Source organism: Vigna umbellata, chromosome 1 (genome assembly GCF_029865625.1).
Source record: "Vigna umbellata cultivar VRB3 chromosome 1, Vumbellata_1.0, whole genome shotgun sequence".
Classification (NCBI taxonomy): domain Eukaryota; kingdom Viridiplantae; phylum Streptophyta; class Magnoliopsida; order Fabales; family Fabaceae; genus Vigna; species Vigna umbellata.
Genome location: NC_142165.1, coordinates 11,434,960 through 11,457,941, shown reverse-complemented (window position 1 = coordinate 11,457,941; position 22,982 = coordinate 11,434,960). Strand labels below are relative to the sequence as shown.

Genomic DNA, 22,982 nt, shown 5'->3' with positions numbered 1-22,982 from the left:
ACATGAAATTGAAATCAAAGGAGGACAATGAAGACATGAAATTGAAATCAGAGGAAGACAATCAAAACAAGAAATTAAAGGACGACAATCAAAACAAGAAATCAGAGGATCTGAGATTGTTCACGATGATATGGCTTGAGGTTACGACATTGCCAAAGGAACAGATTTTGGATTTGATCACTCAACCCTCGTCAGTGTTGTCTGATGCAATAAAATCAGGACACGATTACGCTGTGAAACTGTTTTTTAGTCAAAATTTTCAACTATTCATAAAAGATCCCAATAATGGACAGAATCTAGGCCACTTGCTTGTTCAATATAGACATTTTGATTACTTTAGGTTTATACATTTTAACAGAAAGCAGATAATAGGAGCAGTGGACATTGAAGGAAACAACCTTCTGCACATGGCTGCGCATCTACCACTTCAATTCCAGGAATTCTCAGATTTAAGAGCAATCACTCAAATGCAAAATGAGCTTGCATGGTTCAAGGTGAGAATTCATTCATTTCCTTATTCATTATTAATTATTATTGTAAGACATCAGTTCCAGAAATCTTGACTCTTACTTTTGGTTGATAAATAGAAAGTGAAAAAAAGGGTTCCTAATGAATTTAGGAGTGTGAGAAACAAGAAGGGGAAGAGACCAATAGATGTATTTTATGATGAACACAAGAAGTTATCTGATGAGATCAAAGAATCAGCCAAAGGAATAGCGAATTCTGGAATGGTTGTGGCAACACTTGTTGCTACAGTAGCGTTTGCAGCTGCTCTGACGGGTCCAGGTGACAAGAAAAATGACTGGTTCGTTGTCTTCGTCATCACAAATGCAATAGCATTATTCAATTCTTCTGCTTCTATACTCTCTTTCTTGTCAAATTTCACTTCTTCAAGACAAGATGTGCAGAAAGTGAATTTGTCATATCATTACATCCCAGCTTGACTTTTGGACTTGTTTTGCTAATAATCTCTGTTGGTGCTATGGTTGTGGCTTTCATTGCTACATGTTTTCTGATATTTGAAGATAGAAGCAAGTGGGTTTATTATGTAGTGACTTCAATGGGGTTTTTCCCATTACTATTGTTTCCTCTCTTTCAATTTAGCTTCTTCGACGACTTCATTTGGTCTAGATGGTATCGTCCCAAACTTGAGTCCATGGTTCCTGTCTCCACCACATTGTATGACATGTTTGTGAAGCAATTATTAAAGTTTGTTCGCAACAGATCTTCTTATTCAACTCCTTTAGAGTGACAGCTTTAGATCCGAATATGCCATGGTGCCTCTCTACATTGTTTGTATGGGAATGAAAGTCTGAAATAAGATTTCATATTAAAAATAAGAAAATAGAATATTGTATAAAATAGAAAGATTATTAATTTGTTATTTTAAAGTTCATCATAAAAAGTGATGTTAATCCTTTGTATTAAGGTCAGATATTATTATTAGTGTCTGTTTCGCTGAAACGTTTAATTGTAAGCAAAAGCATTATTGCATCAACTCCACTGTAAGAAATGTGTGGATAAACAATTGGAAAGTTGTGTCCATATCATCTCTCATATATATCTTCGGCTTTTAATATATTTTTAAACAAAAATTATATTCGACACGACACGTACATATGTTTTATATCAGATGTTTTATATCCATTTGATATTTACCCTCCTTTATTTTAAATATTTTATTTTTATAATATGTATTAAATGGATATAAACATAGGTCTATTCATTATTAGAGCACTATTTTTAATTCCAGAAAATAATTCTATGCAATCATAATTAAGTATATAAATATCACTTTCAAATCAATTTTATAAGATTGAATTAATTTTAAATTCATTTTCTAATATATTATTAAAATCTATTATAATAAAATTCGTTAAGTCATTATCAAACTGAACACTCTCGTAATATAAAAAATCAATATAAACAATTTTACAATTATAGGATTATTTAATTTTTATTTATGAAAATGACAATTTATTTTCGTTTTATTGTTACTTTTTTTCTTTAAAAAAACATATGTATTTTTCATTTGATTTTTTTTTCTTTTTTTATCTTTACTTTTCTCATGCTCTTTCCTCTTTATTTTTTCTTGCAACCTTGGGTATATTTTGTACATGGATTGGTGCATTCCAAATGTCTTTTTAATATAATTCTTTGCTTATAAATATGACAAATAAAAAAATTATTTTTTTATTTTTTTTCTTTTTCATTTCTATAAACAAACTACATTATAGGTTCTGGGTCAATCAAACTAAAAACAGCAAAAACAAATGTCACTAGATTCGTATGTTTATATATTTTTGTATAGTAATTGATACTTTTTGGTACGTTTAATCAATATTTCACTTATTTGATCTTTAATATTTAATTAAGTTTGTATTGGCTTGATCTTTAAATGATAATATTTAAATTACTTAATATTTAAAATTATATAAATTACAGCGCACACCTTTAATTCATTTTATATGTTGTGCATTATTTGTGTGAGTTGCTTGTTTAACATATTCTAAAAATCTCAGGTAATTGTTGTTGTGCATGACTAATGTTAGAAGCTAATAATGATTAGAGACTAAAGCTAATAAATGAACTCACTTCTAAAACAGTGACATGATTAAATTTTAAAAAGATTAAAAAATAGTAAATTGTAGGTTTACTGAAAAGAAAGAGGAGATGGAGATCTTAATGGAAGAGGAATGGCTACCTTGGTGAGTGAAGGAGATGGAGTTCGGCAAACCTGGGTCACTCTTTGCTTGATGTACTTCCATTTTTTCATCCTCCACCCTTTATGTTAGTTGTTGGGCTGGTTCTATTTATTTTGTGCACCCCATTGTAATATCTGTTGGTTGTATTGTGCTTACTGCCCAGCCGTTGTTAGGTTTACACTGTGGGTCTTTACTTATTGCACTCAATTTTATTTTGTTTGTTCTTTTAAAACAAACATTGTTCTTTAGTGATTATTGATATTTCATTGTAAATAGAGATATGTAGTAACATTGTCAAACCTTGTTAGGTTAACCCAAAAAAATTTCAAAATAGTTTTTTTTTTAAAGAATTATCTAATTTTGAATAGGAATATATATTACATTAATTTTGCAAAATTTAATTAAAAGAAACCATTTTTAAATAAACATTATGATGTTCGCCATAACTGAAATATAATCTAGTTTCTCAAACTATTTCTTCTTTCAAAAACTTTTCTATTTAATAAATTATGATTGTGATTCTTTCTAATATTTTTATTTTTATTTTTTTATTTTATTATTATTATTATTATTATATATTTAGTGTTTTTATTCTTTTACGTTGTAGGATATTATTATCTGTGATTTTTTTTAACTTTTTTTGTAATTGAAAAAATATAATTTTTATTATCTTAACATTAAGTATATTATATTTATTGACAGAAGAATGGGATGATTTTTTTCACTTTGAAAGAAAAAATTATTTTTGATAAATTTAAGGACAATGTTAATATCGAACATGGATCACCAATACAATAGACATAAGTTTAAGAAATTTCATATTTATAAGATATATATTTGTTTTGGTACAATTATTATTGAAATTAATGCACTACTAATTTTTTCCTACGTCCTACCTTTGAGCCAAGAGCCTTGCCATGTAGATTTAGAAGATTGTGAAATAATAATATCTCCAATCACAAATTATAACTCATCAGGTAAATAATTGAAGTTTAAATCAATACCTAATTCATAACTTTAATATATTTTGTGAGTTTTTCTTAAAATAATAACTTTAAGAATTATTTATCTTTTTCGTTCTTTAATATATTCTCTTTTAATTTTCACATTTTTTGGTTAAATCCTATTGTGAATAACTATATTTTTTAAGATAAAATACTTATTAATATTTATCTTTTATTATTCATAGTCATGGTTGTTTAAAAGTCATAAATATTTTATTGACCCTTTATATAATTTTAATTATAAATTTAAAAATTAAATATCTATTACTATTCACCTTTAGCCAAACAAACTTTTTATTTATAAAAGAGATTGATTATTTGGATTATAAGCATAATATAGCTGTTACATATTTCTATCCTTTATTTTTATGCTAAATTATTTCAAAATTCATCAAATACATTAGTGTAATATTTTTTGATATGGAATTAATAACTAATACTGTAATTTTTTAAAAATTATAATATGATTCATGTTTTCTTGAAATATATTTTTCATTAACGATTCTATAAATTACTATCAATGTAATTAATATTTTAAAATGTATAATAGCAAATACAAATACTTATATAATTTAAATTTTGTATAATTATTAGGAATACATATAGACATGATATTGGAATAATTTTATTATATCAATAAATACATTACTCTCATTTGTTGCACAAATAAATATTATAGTAAAATTTATTTGGGACTAAAATAGGAAAATATAATAATATTTAATAAAAATTGAGAATATCAATATTTTTAAATTATTAAAATTACTAGTATATATAACTTTTTTTTTCAAAATTATCTTTAAATATAACTATATTTTTAAAATATAAAATTATGTGTCCTTAATTTTTTTTCGTTTAATTTAGCTTTTACTTTTCAACCTTTATAAGTAAAAAAAGATAAATAAAAATATTTCTTTTAATTTTTTAATTACCACATGACTTTTTCTATGCATATAACTATGTTTTTTTTTTTTGTAAATATTTTATAGATACTGAGAGTAACTCGTGGTCTCTCACTCATTAATTTTAGTACATAATCATTATTTTCCCTATAAACAATATATTTTTTCACTCTAATTAATCTATTTATATATATATATATATATATATATATATATATATATATATATATATATATATATATAATTTATCTAGCCACAAAAGGATTTGAATATTCTCTTGAGATGATTTTATTAATAAATCTTAATCGACTAACCGACTACATAAAAAATTTAGTTCTTATAATTTTCTTTAAATTTATTGAAAAAGAGTTAAAGGTTTTTATATATTGTATATTAGATCATTTAAAATATAACTAGTTTACCATTTGTTTCAGTATACATTTTCCTGTGTGTTTCTTCCTGTGTGTCTCTGTTGCTCTTGTCTGTCTGGGATGCTTGTACTTCTTCAATTGTTGTCCTTCATACTCGCCAAAGGAGGGGGAGGTACCTGCAAAGATACTCCGACGCTCAAGTCAGATGTGAATTATGGAGCTGAAGCTCAGAAGAGAGTAATTGGATACTGCTCTGAAATATTATTCAGGATCTCTAGAACATAAAGAGAACGTACCTGGACTTGGGTCCTGTCACTGTATTTATAAGCAAAATAAAAATAACCACCTTACCTAAAAGTGTGGTTAGTGGCTTTGACTGATATTTTAACTGTCTAAAATATCTAAGATATTTATGTTATTACATAAATATCCTTACTACATAACATGCCCCCCAAGTCCGAGTTAACCGTTCCGTTTTATGAACGTGGTAACTCTAGGACTTATGAGTTTGATGGAGGCTGCCTTCGCTGTAATTAGAGAGCGTGTGCAAGTAAGGAATTTGATGGACAAAAAGGAGGCGAAGACGAACGGCAAAAACCAAAAGGTCGAACAAATTTGAGGCCGAACGGCCAACTTCTTGAGCGCTCGTTAACATGAATGTCGAGCGATGTTCGAACGCTCGCTGATACGGATTGGCGAGCGCTTATGGAACGCTCGTTGAAACGGAATGTCGAGCGATGTTTGGACGCTCGTTGACGTGCATTTGATTGTCGAGCGTTGAGGTTGAACGATTGACTGAGTGGACGATCGTTGATATTTGATTGTCGAGCGCTGAGGTCGAACGCTGACTGAGTGAACGCTCGTTGACATTTGATTGTCGAGCGTTGAGGTCGAACGCTGACTGAGTGGACGCTCGTTGACATTTGATTGTCGAGCGTTGAGGTCGAACGCTGACTGACTGAGTGGACGCCCGTTTTGACAATTGAATGTCGAGCGTTGACGCTGTATGGCTGACTGAATGGACGCTCATACACATGAGTTGGCGAGCGGTTGAAACCAAAGGTAGGCCGAACGGCCGACTGCTTGAACGCTCGTACATGGATTGTCGAACGGTTGAAACCAAAGGGCGAACACCTTTGAGGCCGAACGGCCGACTGCTTGAACGCTCGTACATGGATTGTCGAACGGTTGAAACCAAAGGGCGAACACCTTTGAGGCCGAACGGCCGACTGCTTGAACGACAGATTCTTTGAAAGTAGATGTTCTGGGGCGAACATCTACCAACGGGAGTGTGTCCCTTTGTTCGATGCACCTGGGTGTTCTAGGGCGAACATCGGCCAGCGGGAGTGTATCCCTTTATGCACCTGGGTGTTCTTGGGCGAACATCTACCAGGTTGAGAAGTGCTTCAGTATGGACGGCTCTCAGGTGTCCGCTTTTATGTACAAGAGACGATTATCTGCACTGTAAGAAATAATATTGAGTATATAAGTGAGACCGTTTGGTCAAATTGCAAACCTGATGACTGAACGTCCGTTAGCCCGAATGCTGTACCCTTGAGGACGAACGTCCGAGAAATGTAATGGCCGAACGTTGATGCTAATATAACGAACGTCATTGGAGTGGAGGCGAAATTGCCGAACGCTGGGGACAGAGTGGACGAGCGTTGGAGATCAAGCAGACGAACGTTAGGAGGTCGAACAGGAGTCAGGCCGAATACTGGAGCGCTCGTGTTGAAGATTGGTCGAGCGGTAGAGGTCGAGCGTCAGAGTGATGAACTAAGAGAACTGGAGCGTCATTGGACGAACGTTATACATTCGAATGAGTGATTGCTGGAACGCGCGTTTGAGCTTGGGACGCCTCAAAAACGAACGTCGTTGACGTACGCGAAGCTGAACTTGGGACGTTCCAGGACGAACGTTATTGACGCACGTAAGGCTGTTTGCGGGATGCGCGAGGATGACCGTTAGTTAAAGAGGCCGAATAAGTGGCCGAACGAAGTGACGAACGGCTTGGGCCGAACGCTTGGAACCGAACGTCAATGATGTCCGAAAATTCTAGGTCGAAGGTTACTGAGCGAACGTTACTAAGCGAACGTTATGCGTGTGGACGAGCGCTTGGGATCAGAAAGGACGAACGTTCCCAGGAAGAACGTCATGAGGGACGTTCGAGGACGAACGTCATTAGGGACGTTCAAGGAAGAACGTCATGAGGGACGTTCAAGGGCGAACGTCCTGAGGGACGTTCAAGGACGAACGTCGTGAGGAATGTTCAAGGGCGAACGAGGAGAGGGACGTTCAAGGGCGAACGTCGAGAGGAACGTTCAAGGACGAACGTCGTGAGCAACGTTCAAGGACGAACGTCGTGAGGAACGTTCAAGGGCGAACGTCGAGAGGAACGTTCAAGGGCGAACGTCGAGAGGAACGTTCAAGGACGAACGTCGAGAGGAACGTTCAAGGGCGAACGTCGAGAGGAACGTTCAAGGGCGAACGTCGAGAGGAACGTTCAAGGACGAACGTCGTGACGGACGTTCAAGGGCGAACGTTGCTGATTATTGAGAGCGGAGTGGACGAACGTCGTTGGGGATGATTTGAACGTTCGTCCCATTATTGCCAAGCTGCCTAAACCAAGTGGAGTGTCGAGCAGTGTTTGAACGCTCGTTGAAATGGTTGGACGAGCGCTCGTTGAAATGGTTGGACGAGCACTCGTTGAAGTGGATGGATGTTAATGACGAGCGAATGGTGGAACGTTCTGGAGCGAACGTTAATGACGACCAAAGCAAGCATCAGCTGTAGTTGAATGGACGAGCGCCTGCAGATCTGAGGCTGAGTAATGGACGCTTCAGGACGAACGTAGTTGGCGTACGTTCCAGGACGAACGTAATTGGGGACGTTCTAGGACGCACGTCCTTGCCGAACGCGAGACAAGTGGCACGCTCGTACAGATTTTGAATGGACGGCTGGCGTTTAAAGTTTGGGGAATTGGATGACGTGGAGGCAGAACCGCATGACGCGTGGATGACGCGAGTGTTGCGGAAGACGTGGATAATGGGTGACAACCGTCTTCTTCCCGCCTCTCTGCAACATCTATCTTTACCCCAAAAAACCCTAGAATCAATCGCACCGTGGAACGATTGGAGACAGCGCAAATTGGAGATGCAGGTGTTGCCACTGGTGAAGGCGGCACTTGTCTGAGTCGAGGCGGCGATGGAGGATGATTTGGTGGTGCCCCTGTAACAGCAGCGCCTGGTGGCGCGATGGAGGCTTTTCTGTTCTTAATCTCAATTTGGGGATTTGGGGATTTTCGGTGCTCAATCTCGATTCTGTTCCTTGGGGTTTTGATTCCTGTGTGAAGAGTTCGCCATTTCGAAGGCGTGAAGATGGCATTGACAGCGATGCCGTGATTTGAAAGAGCGGCGGCGCTATGAGTTTTTGGGTTGCGATTTGGGAATTTAGGGTTCCCGTCGTTCTGCGATTTCTGGTGTAATTGGGAATTTGGGAAATTAGGAATTGTGTGGCTTTTGTTTGTAGAAGGAGAAGATACAAGGGTTCCCTGGAGAAGATGGTTGCACGTTTTGGGGTTCTGTTGAGTGGCGCTAATGATGGTCCTGGTCGAAGACGACGGCTGATTGCGGCAATGCCGGCGGAGGCCTTATGGAGGAGGACGTGAAATCCTCCGTAACAGAGAAGGGTGTCATCTGTCCGGAGATTCATCCACTCGCTGACGCTTAATAGTTGATGATGCTAGAGAGTGAATAGTGGTGATTGGAATTTGGCGTTGCACTTGGAACCGTTAAGGCACCGAGATCATTTTTCTTTTTCTCAGAATAATGCCAAATCACGATGTGTCAAAGGGTTGTCTCCTCTTCTTTCTTCTTTCCGCGGAATGATAAAGAAACGATGCCCCTGGATTGAATGGCAAAATTAAGTTGGAAAGAGCTTTGGTGGCATCACGCGTAGAGGAAGATGAGAGATGGCCTTGAAGTGGTGATTGGTCAGGCCGCGGTGGGTGGCGTTGGATTCTGATGGTTGAATGAAGCCTGCTCTGATGTTTCAATTGGTTGATGTTGATGGTGTTAATCTGAAGTAGCGATGTCGAGACCGAGCGCCGTCTTGGCTCCTTGCAGTATCAATGGGATGACGCTCGGCCCCACGGTGGGCGCCAAAATGTTTCAGTATACATTTTCCTGTGTGTTTCTTCCTGTGTGTCTCTGTTGCTCTTGTCTGTCTGGGATGCTTGTACTTCTTCAATTGTTGTCCTTCATACTCGCCAAAGGAGGGGGAGGTACCTGCAAAGATACTCCGACGCTCAAGTCAGATGTGAATTATGGAGCTGAAGCTCAGAAGAGAGTAATTGGATACTGCTCTGAAATATTATTCAGGATCTCTAGAACATAAAGAGAACGTACCTGGACTTGGGTCCTGTCACTGTATTTATAAGCAAAATAAAAATAACCACCTTACCTAAAAGTGTGGTTAGTGGCTTTGACTGATATTTTAACTGTCTAAAATATCTAAGATATTTATGTTATTACATAAATATCCTTACTACATAACACCATTTAAAATTAAATTTTTTTTATATTATTATACTTAAATTTCATTATCTTTGTTATATTAATATAATGTCAATATTGATATTAAAACTGATTGAAGATACTGATAGTAGTTATTATCATGATAATAATAGATAAGAGATATACCAAATTCAGATGGTGTTACTCATTTAAATACAATGATCCCCTCGCAATTAATAATTTACTCAGTTTATGGGTTTCTTTGAACTAAAAGAAGTATTGTAGGATTGTGTCTTGATGTTTGAACTAAAAGAATCCTTGGTAAATGAATTTTAGATGAGTCAGCGTTGTATATAAGTTTACAGGTCACTATTATGAGCGATTATGTATTTTGAATATTACTCATAATCTTTTATTCATACACACTGATTATTATTTTTTTAAAACTTTTATCTTTTTCATATTTTTTAAAATATTTTATATCTTTCTGTACATAATCAAACTAATATATAATCTTTGATATTCAATGAAAAATTAAATAAATTATTTTTAAGAAAATAGACCAATATCACATTTATTTAAAAAGTTAATGTTAATTAATAAATTATTTTTAAAAAAACTAGACCAATAAATAACGTTTATTTAAAAGGACGTTATGATTAATTATCAATAAACAATGTTTTTTAAATAAGTGTGATTTATGATAATCAATAATAAATAATATTGTTTTAGAACTACTATTTATTAATAGATAACGCTTAAATAAACATCTAAAAAATGATGTCTATTAATTAGGAAAAAAAGAGCGTTTTTGTATAGTAGTAATAATTATTTCTTTGCTGTTTTGGTCTGAAGAACCCTTAGATAATTCTCGCAACATTACTCTAACCTTTTATCAACCAATCCCTCATATAACAATTTGCTTTTCTAATCGCTAACAAATCGAGAACTATATTCTATAGCAAATTTGTTGTTAATGCATTGTTTTTTTCTTTTTGTTACTAATATGATATCAAATGTTTGTTATACACTTTCAACATACTTTTTAAAATAAAAAATTGAACTTTAAATAAAAAATATAAAAAATGCGAAACACTTTAAACGTCCAAAATACTTCTTCCGAACCAATTTTTTAAACGTTTAGAAGATAACTATTTAACGCAAAAAAAAAAAATAGTATTAAGCATAAGTCAAAAGTCCATGCTAATTACTTAGTAGCCTTAGTTTTTTTACATGCTTACGACACTAAAACCATAAACACTAAATTATTAAATTTGGTTTTTAAACTCAAAGTAGTGTCATTTAAGTTAATATTAATTTATTACTAATTTTTGTGTTGATTTTTTATTTAAAGCAGTTTAGTGTCATTCAAGCCAATATAGAATATAGGAATCAATGCTTTTTTTCATTGAATATTTATGATGACTTCTTCGGATGACAATCAATCGGAGAAACATGATTCTAGAATTTTCGCTACTTTCAAGAGTTATATTTCTACTGCTGTCGGATTTGTGACCAAGTCAGGTATATCTAACTCTGCACTTAATATTTCTGTTGTTACTAAGGGTAGTATTAGATAATTGATTCGGGTGCTACTGATCATATGACTTGTGGTCAATATGGTCTCATCTCCTATTGAAGGTATAGGTACTATATCCCTCTCACCCTCCTTTTCGATTCCTGATGTTTTATTTGTTCCTACATTAAACTGTAATCTTATCTCGGTCAGCAAGTTAACCAAATCACATTCTTGTGTTGCCTTGTTTTACCCAACCCATTGTCTTTTTCAGAACATTCATTCCAAGGAGAAGATTGATAGTGGTAGAGAGAGTGAAGAACTGCATTATCTTGAAAATGTCTCATAATCAAACCATAAAAAAGGATTGGCTTGTCTTGCGAACGATCACATACAAGATAAAAACAAAAAAGAAATTTGGTTGTGGCATAGACGGTTGGGACATCCCTCTTTTGGTTATTTAAAAAAAAATTATTTCCATCACTATTTCATAAATGTAATATTTCTGATTTTTTTGTGAAACTTGTGTTTTGACAAAACATCATCGTGTTGTGTTTCATTTAAGTAATAACAAAACTGATTTTCCTTTTTCATAAATTCACACAGATGTTTGAGGCTATGCCCCGCAATCTACACATAATGAAAAAAAAATGGTTTATCAGTTTTGTTGATGATTGTACTCGGGTAACCTGGGTATATTTGCTTAAATATAAAAGTGATGTGTGTGATGTGGTTCGTTCCTTCTATCATTTGATTGTTACACAATTTAACACATCTATTAAGGTCATTCGATAAGACAATGGAGGGGAATATTTTAAGACTGAATTAATAGAGTTCATGAATTCTAAAGACATCTTGCATCAAACTACATGTCCTTATTCACCACAACAAAATGGAGTGGTTGAGAGGAAAAATAGACATATATTAGAGGTGAAAATATCACTTTTGATAGATGGTAATGTCCCATCTCATTTATGGGGTGAGGTTGTGAACTCTGCCGTTTATTTAATTAATCGAACCTCTTCTAGTGTGCTTAACTTTTGAAGGCATTTTGATATGTTGTTTGATCATTGTATCCTTCTTCCCATAGTTTATTTACCACCTCATATTTTTGGATGTGTTATATATGTTCACTTACACCCACATCAACGTACAAAACTTGAAGAACGAGCGATCAAATATGTTTTTGTTGGGTATGGATCAACTCAAAAAGGTTATCGTGCTTACCATCCACCATCAAGGAAATTTTATATTTCTATGGATGTGACATTTAATGAGCACGAATTTTTTTATGTTGATTCTCCACTTCAGGGAGGCAATGAAAGTGAAGTGCATAATTATGATGTTGGTATGTTTGATTGTGAAGATAAATTATCGTGTGAGGATCATTCTGCAGGAAGTGAGTCAATCCTAAATATGGACCCTTCTTTTCTGGATAATACATTGTCTTATGATCATAACCAATTGGCTCAATCTTCTCCACAGGTTCAGCTTGACTTTTCAGAGGTACCTTCTGATCCTATCTCTGATAATACTAATTTAGATGAAATTGATCATGAAATTGATCATGAAATTGATTCTTGTCTGCGTGAGACCACCAGCACACCAAACACTGAGTCTACTACTGTTCAATATATTCTTCCACCTCGTTCTAACCATGGTCAACCTCCAGTTAAATATGAACCAGACCTCCAAGCCAAAGTTAAATATCTCATTAGTAAATATGTGTCATCTCACAGGTTATCTCAGTCATATGCATCATTTGTATCTCAATTATCTTTAATTTCTATTTCTAGTAATGTACAGGAAGCTTTGGCAGATCCTAGATGGACCGAAGCAATGGTTGAGGAGATGGCAGCTTTAGAAAAAAACAACATTTGGGATCTTGTGTCCTTACCAAGAATGAAGAAAACTGTGGCCTGCAAATGGGTCTTTACAATTAAGCATAAAGCTGATGGAACTATTGAGAGGTATAAAGCACGACTTGTGGCTAAAGGTTACACTCAGTCTTATGGTGTAGATTACCAAGAGACGTTCACACCGGTAGCCAAGCTCAATACTGTGAGAATACTTTTGTCGGTAGCTGCAAACCAAGATTGGCCTCTTCTATAATTTGATGTGAAAAATGCTTTCCTACACGGAGAAATTTCAGAAGAAATTTATATGGATTCTCCACCAGGCATGACTGATTCAATTGAAATGAAGGTTTGCAAATTAAAGAAGGCTCTATATGGATTAAAACAATCCCCAAGAGCATGGTTTGGAAGGTTTACCAAGTCTATGAAGGCTTTTGGCTATAGAGCAAGTAACTTTTATCACACCTTATTTTTTAAGAGATTATATATGTAGATGACATGATTGTTACAGGAAATGACCAAGATGAGATTTCTAGTTTACAACAATACCTTGCATCTGAATTTGAGATGAAACAACTTGGAAACCTCAAATATTTTTTGGGTATTGAAGTAGCTAGATCAAAACATGGTATTTTTCTATGCCAAAGAAAATATACTATTGATTTACTATAAAAAACTGGGCTTCTTGGGAGTAAACCAGCTGATACACCAATTGAACAAAATCATAAACTTTTTCAATGCTCATATTCAGCAAGCATAGACAGCGGAAGATACCAAAGACTGGTAGGAAAATTAATTTATTTGTGCCATCCATACACGTCCAGATATCACCTATGTAGTGAATGTTGTTAGTCAATTTATGCATGACCCACGGAAGCTTCATATGGATGTTGTTGAAAGGATTTTGAGATATTTGAAGTCCGCTCCTAGAAAAGAAATTTTGTTCTCAAATCATGAAAACTTAAAGGTAGAAGGGTACACTGATGTAGATTGGACAGGTCCAAAAGATGATAGAAGATCTACCTCTAGATATTTTACTTTTGTAGGAGGGAATCTTGTAACTTGGAGGAGTAAAAAACAACCTGTAGTAGCAAGATCTAGTGCTGAAGCAGAATTCAGAGTACTTTTACTTATATATTAATCATTTCATTTTATTTTATCACGAGACTTGTAACTCACTTTGAATCCTACCAGTTTGATGCTATGATTAGAGCTTTACGAAGACCGGTAAATTATGGTTTAATCATTCATGAAGTCCCTATTTTCGCGTGGAATCTCAATTTAGTCCCGTTGTTTATGGAAATCTCAATTGGGTCCCAAATTTATGAAAATTGCAACAATTGGATCTTTTCCGTTAAATTGTCTCCAACGGTGTTAGTGTGTGTTTGACGTGACATGCTGTAGTCAGTTTCTTAACTGACGTGGCATGCGTTTTTTAATTGACGTGGATTAATGATGTGCACACCATCACCTTCCTCACGGCATATCCGTGCCCATTAAGCACACTCACCGGAATCCTATAGTTCCTGACATTTGTAGACGGGGGTTCCAGACGACGGAGTAGACGCAATAGGCGTGCTCCTTGAAGGTACGGACGCTGGTGGGGCAGTCGAGGGTCCAGAGCTTGACGGTGTCATCCCAGGAGGAGGAGAGGAAAGAGTCACGGCAGACGGGGTTGTAGTCGGTAGAGTGGACCTCGCGGGTGTGTTCCGGGAAGGAGCGGATCGGGTTGGAAGTGGGGGGTAGGGCCAAGTCGTAGAGCTTCACGGAGTCGTCGGTCACCGCGGCGATGACGATGGAGTCGTGTGATTCCGACCAGGCTACATCGTAGACACCATTGGCGGTGTCGTAGGAGGCAAGCTCTGCGATGGGAAGGGAGGGGTCCGGGGAGAGGATGAGGACGTGGAATGTGATTATTGATTATTGATTATTGATTATTGATTATTATTCTTTATTGTTTTCAATTAGGCTTTAAATTAGACATTCTTTTAAGGTTGTAGATAGAAAATGATTAACTAAATATATGTTTAGGAGTTTCAAATTTAATAGAATGAGCAATATAAAAAAGAAATCCTCTAAATTTATCAATAATTTTTTAAGTAAGTTTATTTATTAATTTTTTTTATCAACGAATTTTTATAACTATCAACAAATTGTATAATCAGAAAAATTCAATCTTTTTTATAATGTTTGATACCTGTACTACCAACTTACATGGGATCGCTCCCTAACATAATATTTGTTCATTAGTGACTCATGTTGTGCTTCATATTTTGAGTAATATGCCAACAGACCAAAGTGTTAAGAAGTTTCATGTCAGCAGAAAAGGGAGTTTTACTATAAATGAAAAAAGATGTAGAAACACTGTTGGAACAATTTTTCAATAAGGAAAACAAGATGAACAACAATGTAGACTTAATATAATCTTCTAGACGTGAATACACATTTTCCTTGAAGTAATATTTGGTCCCTTATAAGAGTGAAGGAGATCACAAAATCCACTTTTGAGATACAAAGAAGAAATACAACGATAATATTCACTCTTAGTATTAACGTCAAACAAGAATAAATGAATTGATTTATATGTTAAGTGAATGACAGAATGTAGAAAAAAGTCTTTCTGTATATGTACATCAATAGAGCACAAGATCCCTTTATATAGATGTTGATCAGGCATCTTTCAAATCCAAGAAATACCAGATTTTGATTAGTTACATTTCTTCATGAATGATTGTAACTTTTCATGAATAGTTGTAAGTCTTCATGTAGTTACATTTCTTCACACTAGTAAAAAAATTGCTTTTTAACTCGCGGTATAGGCGTCGGTTTAGGAAAAACCGAAGTCTATCAAAACGCGGTGGCATTTTTGTAGTTTAGGTGAACTTATACGCCTCGGTTCAAGGGAACCTGAAACATATAAGTAATATTACCTCGGTTCATAGCAAAACCGATGGCTAAAAGTTGCCTGACACGTCTGAATTTTGAAATCTGCAGAGAGCCTATGGTTTCGATTCATTAAGAACCGGTGCAAATCCATGTTTATGCCTCGGTTTAGGCGGGAACCGAGGCGTATAGCTATTTCATTTTTTTTTAATATTTTTTTAGGACTATATGCCTCGGTGGAGAGTGAACCGGTGCAAAAAAAAATTACCCTAACTAGATATGATGTTTCATTTCCCATTTCACGTTTCACTTTCCCTCATCCCCTCCCTCCTCTCCTGCAACCCCTCCCTCCTCTCCTGCAACCCCTCCCATTCTCCAGTCCCCTCTCCCTCAACTCCATCATTCTCTCACCAGATGGCTTCTCCCTCTGCATCCCCAGGACGGTGCGGCGAGGCGAGACGAGATTTGACGAGATAGTGCGGCGACGGTGCGACGAGGACAGATCTCGTGACGGTGCAGCGAGGCGAGAGAGCTCCGACGATGTGGCGAGGAGAGAGATCGCGACGGTGCGGCGAGGGAGCTCGCGACGGTGCGGCGAGAGCCCGCAACGGTGCGGCGGGAGCCCGCGATGGTGCGGCGAGACAGCCCGCGACGACGGCTGCAATGGCGGAAACCCTTTTCTGCGTTTTTTGGTTTTTGATTTTTGGTTTTTAGTTCTATTTCTTTGCAGGTGGATGACGAAATGGATCCCTGATTTTTTGTTTTTGGTTTGGATCTCTGATTTTGGTTTGGATCTCCCGTATGCTCTCTCTGCTTCCTATTCCCCCTTCTTAGACATCTGAGTTTGTTTGTCAAAGTAATTTTGTCCAAAGACATGGATGAAAAAAATTGCAGAAAAGAGAAAGAAGTTTAACCACAAAGAGAATAAACAAACATAACAACACTGATCTCGGTTGAAAATAAAAAAATTAAAAAACTCTACTGCCTTGGTTGTCTGTGAACCGAGTCAGAATCTGAATCCTTTTGATTCAGTTCAGGACCGAGCCAAAAAATCCATTCTTTTTACCTCGTATGAATATGCACCGGTCGTAGAACCGGTGTCTATAAGTGAAAATAACCGAGGCGGTATACCTTGATTGCACTAGTGTCATAAATTATTGTAACTTTTCATGAATGGTTGTAACTCTTCACGTAGTTACATTTCTTTATGAATGATTCTAACTTTTCATTAGTTGTAACTCTTCATGAATAATTGTTCATGAATCTGAAAACTGTCTCTAATACTCTTAAATTCCAATAAACACTTGGCTTAAAATGTGTTAGATTCTAATAAGTGTTCTGATCTTGAGACTCTTTTAAATCATAGCTTGTTTTATGTTTTTCTCATTGGAGATGTCTAGTTAAAGATGATAATTAACCACATGAGTTTATTCGGACATATTTGGTTTAGTAGGCAAAAGAATTGATTTATGAACTTTTTTTTTTCTTTGTTTTTTATTCTTTACATAAAACTTGGAAAAACTCAAGTATCTTATTTAATAATTTGTTTCGGGTTTTGCTGAGAAAAAAACTTTTAAATAGTTGATCCAATAACTGTTTCTGAATTCCCTGTAAAAGAAACCAAATTTTTTATTGATATTCATTTAAAGTAATTGATGAATATCTACATTAGTGTAGTATCTCATGCATAGGTTTATTAAGATCTTATGTGAACTCACTTCTCTAAATGCTCTAAATTATTATATTATATACTTTATTGTGTTCATATTCCAATTTAGTCTATTTGTAATTTAAGAGAGAACATCCACGAAATTGCTTTGTTATTCTACCATGCTGCCATGTTGACTGACAATTAATAGTTAAGAAAAAAACAATTAGTTTTGTTTTTCTTAGGCGACAATATTGACAGATGAAAAAATCTTTGATTGGTATTTGATTCCTTGGACTTCTAATCAAGGAGATCTTGGTTTGTATCAAGTGAAAGAGAAAAACAAAAGAATATATAATTAATATATTAAAACATAATAAATTACTATTATAATATTTTTATTTATATTTATATTTATCACAATAAAATAAATTAAAATAATATTTTTTCAAAAAATAAATAAAATAAAATTATCTTATGATTATTAATAAATAAATATATTGTATTCTCTTTCTATTATCCTAAGCAACAATTTTTCTTATTTTCCACTCTAACAAATCATTGACATTTTAGATGGTTTAGAATAACGTGGATCTCAAGTTGTGTTTGTCATAAGTTGAAATTTTGTATCATACAGCATATTAAGTTGAATAAATTGTTTCTTCAATTTCCATTGGAGTTACTATAAACTACTTCCTATTCCTTGAACTTAAAAAACAGTTTCTGAAAATTAAAAAAAAATAGAAATTACAAATGATATATATTTTTAAGAAATAGCTGAATTTTTTTAAGATTTTTTCTATTAAAACGAAATTGAATGTATAAGCTGGGCACAGAGCTTAAATCAGATTATGAAACAATTCATCCTAATTGTTTCTTTAAAATGTCCTAATAATATGACAATTTTCATCATTTTACTTTTGAATTTTATTTATTTTTTCTTTTTTTAATTTGTAGTTACTTTTAGTTCCAATAAATGAGAAAAAAACTAACATATTTCATATCACAAAAAACAATTATTCACTTTTTTTAAAATTTATTCACTTTTTTTAAATTTATTCACTTTCATATAAAGGATCCTCCTCTGTGCGTTTAAATTTTTTTTTCAAATTTACTTTTGAAAAAGTTTTTCTAAAATTAAAATATTTATTTTATTAATTTTACTGTTTCTTTTAATTTAACCAATCTTTTTCAATTTGACCGTTTTTATAACTTAATTATTTTTTAATTATAAAATTACTTATAAAATAAATAAAAATTATTTATATTTAATTTTATAATAATAATAATAATATAAGTCATTTTACTTTACTATCATATTTTCAAATTTAGTTTATTATCACGGGTGCCACACATAAATTAAAAACAAATAAGTTCAATTTGATTCATTTTTTGATGATTTGAAAATTTTATAATTGAATTATTATTTTGACTTATTATAAATATTTTGCTTTTATAATTTATTTTATATATTTATTGAAATACAATGAAAATGAATTAATTCTATTCATTTTTTTATAATAATAGAATCAATGTATTTATATATCTTCTAAATATTATTATAAAAATAATAGCTAAAAATTAAAGTATTAATATAAATTATATATATATAACTTAATAAACAAATAAATTAAATATTTAAATTATTCAAATATTATTCAAACATTTTCTATTTGAAAAAATAATGTCTGGAATAATTGTAATAAAAAATTTATCATATTTTATCCTTTTTGAGAATATTGTTGTATCAATGAAGTTATAATAATATAAAGCTGAGGAGGCGGGAGAAGGAAGCAACACCAAAATACTGGGAATTTTGAGGTCTAACTTATTGGCTTCATTTTAGTTAGAAAATTATGAATCCTGATATAGCAGCAGCTTCAGATGATGATGTGTCGAACGTTGAGATTACAATATCACCAGATAATGAAAGCCATGACCAGACTCCTTTACTAGTAGGTACTTCACATTCTTTCTCAGATGTAGCAGTAGCAGCTTCAGATGATGTGCCCAACATTGAGATTACAATATCACCACATAATCAAAGCCATGACCAGATTCCTTTACCAGCAGGTACTTCACATTCTTTCTCACCACCACGTGGTGGGCGTAAGTTATATATTCTTCAAACTACTGTTTTCATAAATGAGTTAGAAAATTAAATTTTAACAATAAAAGTATAATCACTTTAAAAAATGTGTGTATAGGCACAGATTCTTCGGGGCTGTTCTGGCTTGCACTCACAAATGACTGGTCCTCAGCGCAATCCATTGTTGAAAATAATCCTGACATTGTATGTGATCCATTGACTGAAAGAGGCGACACAGTTCTTCATGTAGCAGCAGATGCAGAGAGCACTACTTTTGTGGAAGAATTGGTTAAGCTGTTAGTTAACCGGCCACAAGACCTGTTGATACCAAACTCCGAAGGGATGCTTCCAGTTCACTTGGCAGTTTTAACTGGCAACCAAATAATGGTGCTATATTTATGCTCTAAGCCAGTCCTTGACCTAATGGCTTACCAGGATATTGAAAGACTATTTTTTATGACTATTAGCAACAACATGTTTTGTAAGTACATCTACTACTAATTTAAACAACCTTATTTATCCCTTTCTTTTAATATTGTACCTGTCTTTTACTACTTGTTATAAAAACCACTCAACTGATATTATCAAACAGAGACTCTAGCATCTAGTCTAGTAGATGTCTTAACAGAGACTCTACTTTCTTGGCTTATATTAAGACTACTGCCATCTACAAAAGTTGTCTAACCCATGAACATTGTTCACATGTTCTCTCCATTACATAGAAGATATTATAATTGTTTTTTATGTACAAATAGGGACACACAATGACAGTTGTAATAAGTGAGAATTCATGTTCAACTTAAAACTGCGGGTTCAAGAAGAGAGAAGTTGTAATTTCTGTTTCATAGTCAAATTTGTACATGTGTTGTTCACCATCACCTATTTAATTTGAGCATTTCACAGATGTGGCATCAGAAATATGTGATATACATTTACATGGATTGGCCATTGCAAGATATCAAGAGGCAGGAGAGAGCCTAACAGCATTACATATGCTGGCGCGTAAGCCTTCAGAAATTATAGGTAAGCTTTCACAAGTACAAAATGTTTTTTGTTCTTTCTTTGATTGTATATTCTTTGACAACAATTTCATATAATTTTCATTTTAATTCTTATTTCAGAAATCTATGCATTTATGCAAACAAAAAGATAGGATCAATTACTCCATAATTGTTAATATTCAGTGCTATAATGGTATTATATTACATGTTTGTTAAGATAGTCTGACAATACAAAAGTTTATGAACTGATGAGTAAATATCTTACACTTTTTGTATGCAAAGAGTAAATTATAAATATCTTAAATTGAGATAAAACAAAAAAACAGGAAGAATGTTGCTTCCTAATTAATAACAGTTCATCTTTTTTCTTTCTTCTTATGTAAATAATTTCTTGCAACAATCAAGACATGAGATTGAAATCAGAGGACGATAGTGAAGACATGAAATCAGAGGACTACAGTGAAGACTCGGAATCAGAAAACGACAGTGAAAACACGAAAGACAAGAGATCAGAGGACGACAATGACAAAGAAATATCAGAGGATCTGAGATTGTTTACGATGATATGGCTTGAGGTGACGACATTGCCAAAGGAACAGATTTTGGATTTGATCACTCAACCCTCGTCAGTGTTGTTTGATGCAATAAAATCAGGACACGATTCGGCTGTGAAACTGCTTCTTAGTCAAAATTTTCAAATATTCATAAAAGATCCCAATAATGGACAGAACCTAGGACACTTGCTTGTTCAATATCGACATTTTGATTACTTTAGGTTTATAGATTTTAAGAGAAAGCAGATAATAGGAGCAGTGGACATTGAAGGAAACACCCTTCTGCACATGGCTGCGCATCTACCACTTCAATTCCAGGCATTATCAGGTTTAAGAGCAAGCATTCAAATGCAAAAAGAGCTTGCATGGTTCAAGGTGAGAATTCATTCATTTCCTTATTCTTATTCAATCATTCATTATTAGTTAGTATTGTAAGACATCAGTTCCAGAAATCTTGACTCTTACTTTTGGTTGATAAATAGAAAGTAGAAAAAAAAGTTCCTAGTGAATTAAGGAGTGTGAGAAACAAGAAGGGAAAGAGACCGATCGATGTATTTTATGATGAACACAAGAAGTTATCTGATGAGATCAAGGAATCAGCCAAAGGAATGGCGAATTCTGGAATGGTTGTGGCAACACTTGTTGCTACAGTAGCGTTTGCAGCTGCTCTGACGGTTCCAGGTGGTAAGAAAAATGAGTGGTTTGTTGTCTTCATCATCACAAATGCAATAGCATTATTCAGTTCTTCTGCTTCTATACTCTCTTTCTTGTCAAATTTCACTTCATCAAGATTTGCAGAAAGTGAATTTGTGATATCATTACATCCCAGCTTGACTTTTGGACATGCTTTGCTAATAATCTCTGTTGCTACTATGGTTGTGGCTTTCTCTGCAGCATGTTTTCTGATATTTGAAGACACAAGCAAGTGGGTTTCATATGTAGTGGCTTCAATAGGGGTTTTCCCATTACTATTGTTTCCTCTCTTTCAATTTAGCTTCTTCGACGACCTCATTTGGTCTAGATGGTATCGTCCCAAACTTGAGTCCGCGGTTTCTGTCTCCCCCACATTGTATGACAAGTTTGTGAAGCAACCATTAAAGTTTGTTCGCTGCAAATCTTCACATTTCTTAAGAAAATGCTTTAGGATTCTAAGAAAAAAATGCTATAGGATTCTCATTCTATTATTTTTGAATAGAGTCGAGTCTGTTCCAGATTTTTAGAGATTTTTTATTTCGTTTTTTATGCTTTGTAATAGTGAATCAATCTAATTTAATTGTAGGCAAAAGCATTATTGCGTCTAATGTAAGACATATGTGGATAAACAATTGGAAAATTGTGTCCACACCATTGAAAATGTACCAAGCTTCGATCATTTTTCTATCTTCGAACTCTAACATACCAAATCGAGTTCATCAACTAATTAACGTACTTCAGAATCTAATTCCTCTGGAAAAAATTATTTTAACACCAAACTTTTATAAAGAAAACCATTTGACAGCTGTGATTAATTAAGAATAAAACATTAAATTAAGAAATAAATTAAATGGTTGAATAAAAATATTATAAGGAGTCGTTAGGAAGTTCTATAAACTTAAACGACCTCAAAATATTATCTCTCATATCTATTCGACTTTTCTTCCTGTTAATTTTTTTTCCCAATCAATCACAACAATTAGCACAGGACCTTTGATATCAGAAAAATAAAACAGTAATTACACAGTCCAGTAAAATTTTCAACTCTAACTATATTATTACCACTCAATTTTTTTTTTCCAAAGCTGAAACAGAAATAGAATAAAACAGAATACAAGAGTGGTATTCACCCTTGTTCTCTATCATATCATAACTTAGGCATTTACCTTTCTACTATCATCACTATACCATACACGCCACTCACGTAAACTTTATCTTCTTTATCAGTTCACTTGACTGTTTTAAA

The 22,982-nt window shown here is 33.9% G+C and overlaps 2 protein-coding genes across 2 annotated transcripts; both read left to right on the top strand.

The window, feature by feature from the left end:
• Nucleotides 1-378: 378 nt before the first annotated feature.
• Nucleotides 379-1,051, top strand: LOC148204625 (uncharacterized). The gene is made up of 2 exons (XM_088108601.1): nt 379-494; nt 588-1,051. The coding sequence occupies exons 1-2, from the start codon at nt 408-410 to the stop codon at nt 942-944; spliced, it is 444 nt and encodes a 147-aa protein (XP_087964727.1). The 5' UTR covers nt 379-407; the 3' UTR covers nt 945-1,051.
• Nucleotides 1,052-19,255: 18,204 nt separating this feature from the next.
• Nucleotides 19,256-22,334, top strand: LOC124838085 (uncharacterized). Its single transcript, XM_088115139.1, has 5 exons — nt 19,256-19,472; nt 19,607-19,969; nt 20,392-20,511; nt 20,913-21,418; nt 21,526-22,334. The coding sequence occupies exons 1-5, from the start codon at nt 19,256-19,258 to the stop codon at nt 22,261-22,263; spliced, it is 1,944 nt and encodes a 647-aa protein (XP_087971265.1). The 3' UTR covers nt 22,264-22,334.
• Nucleotides 22,335-22,982: the final 648 nt, after the last annotated feature.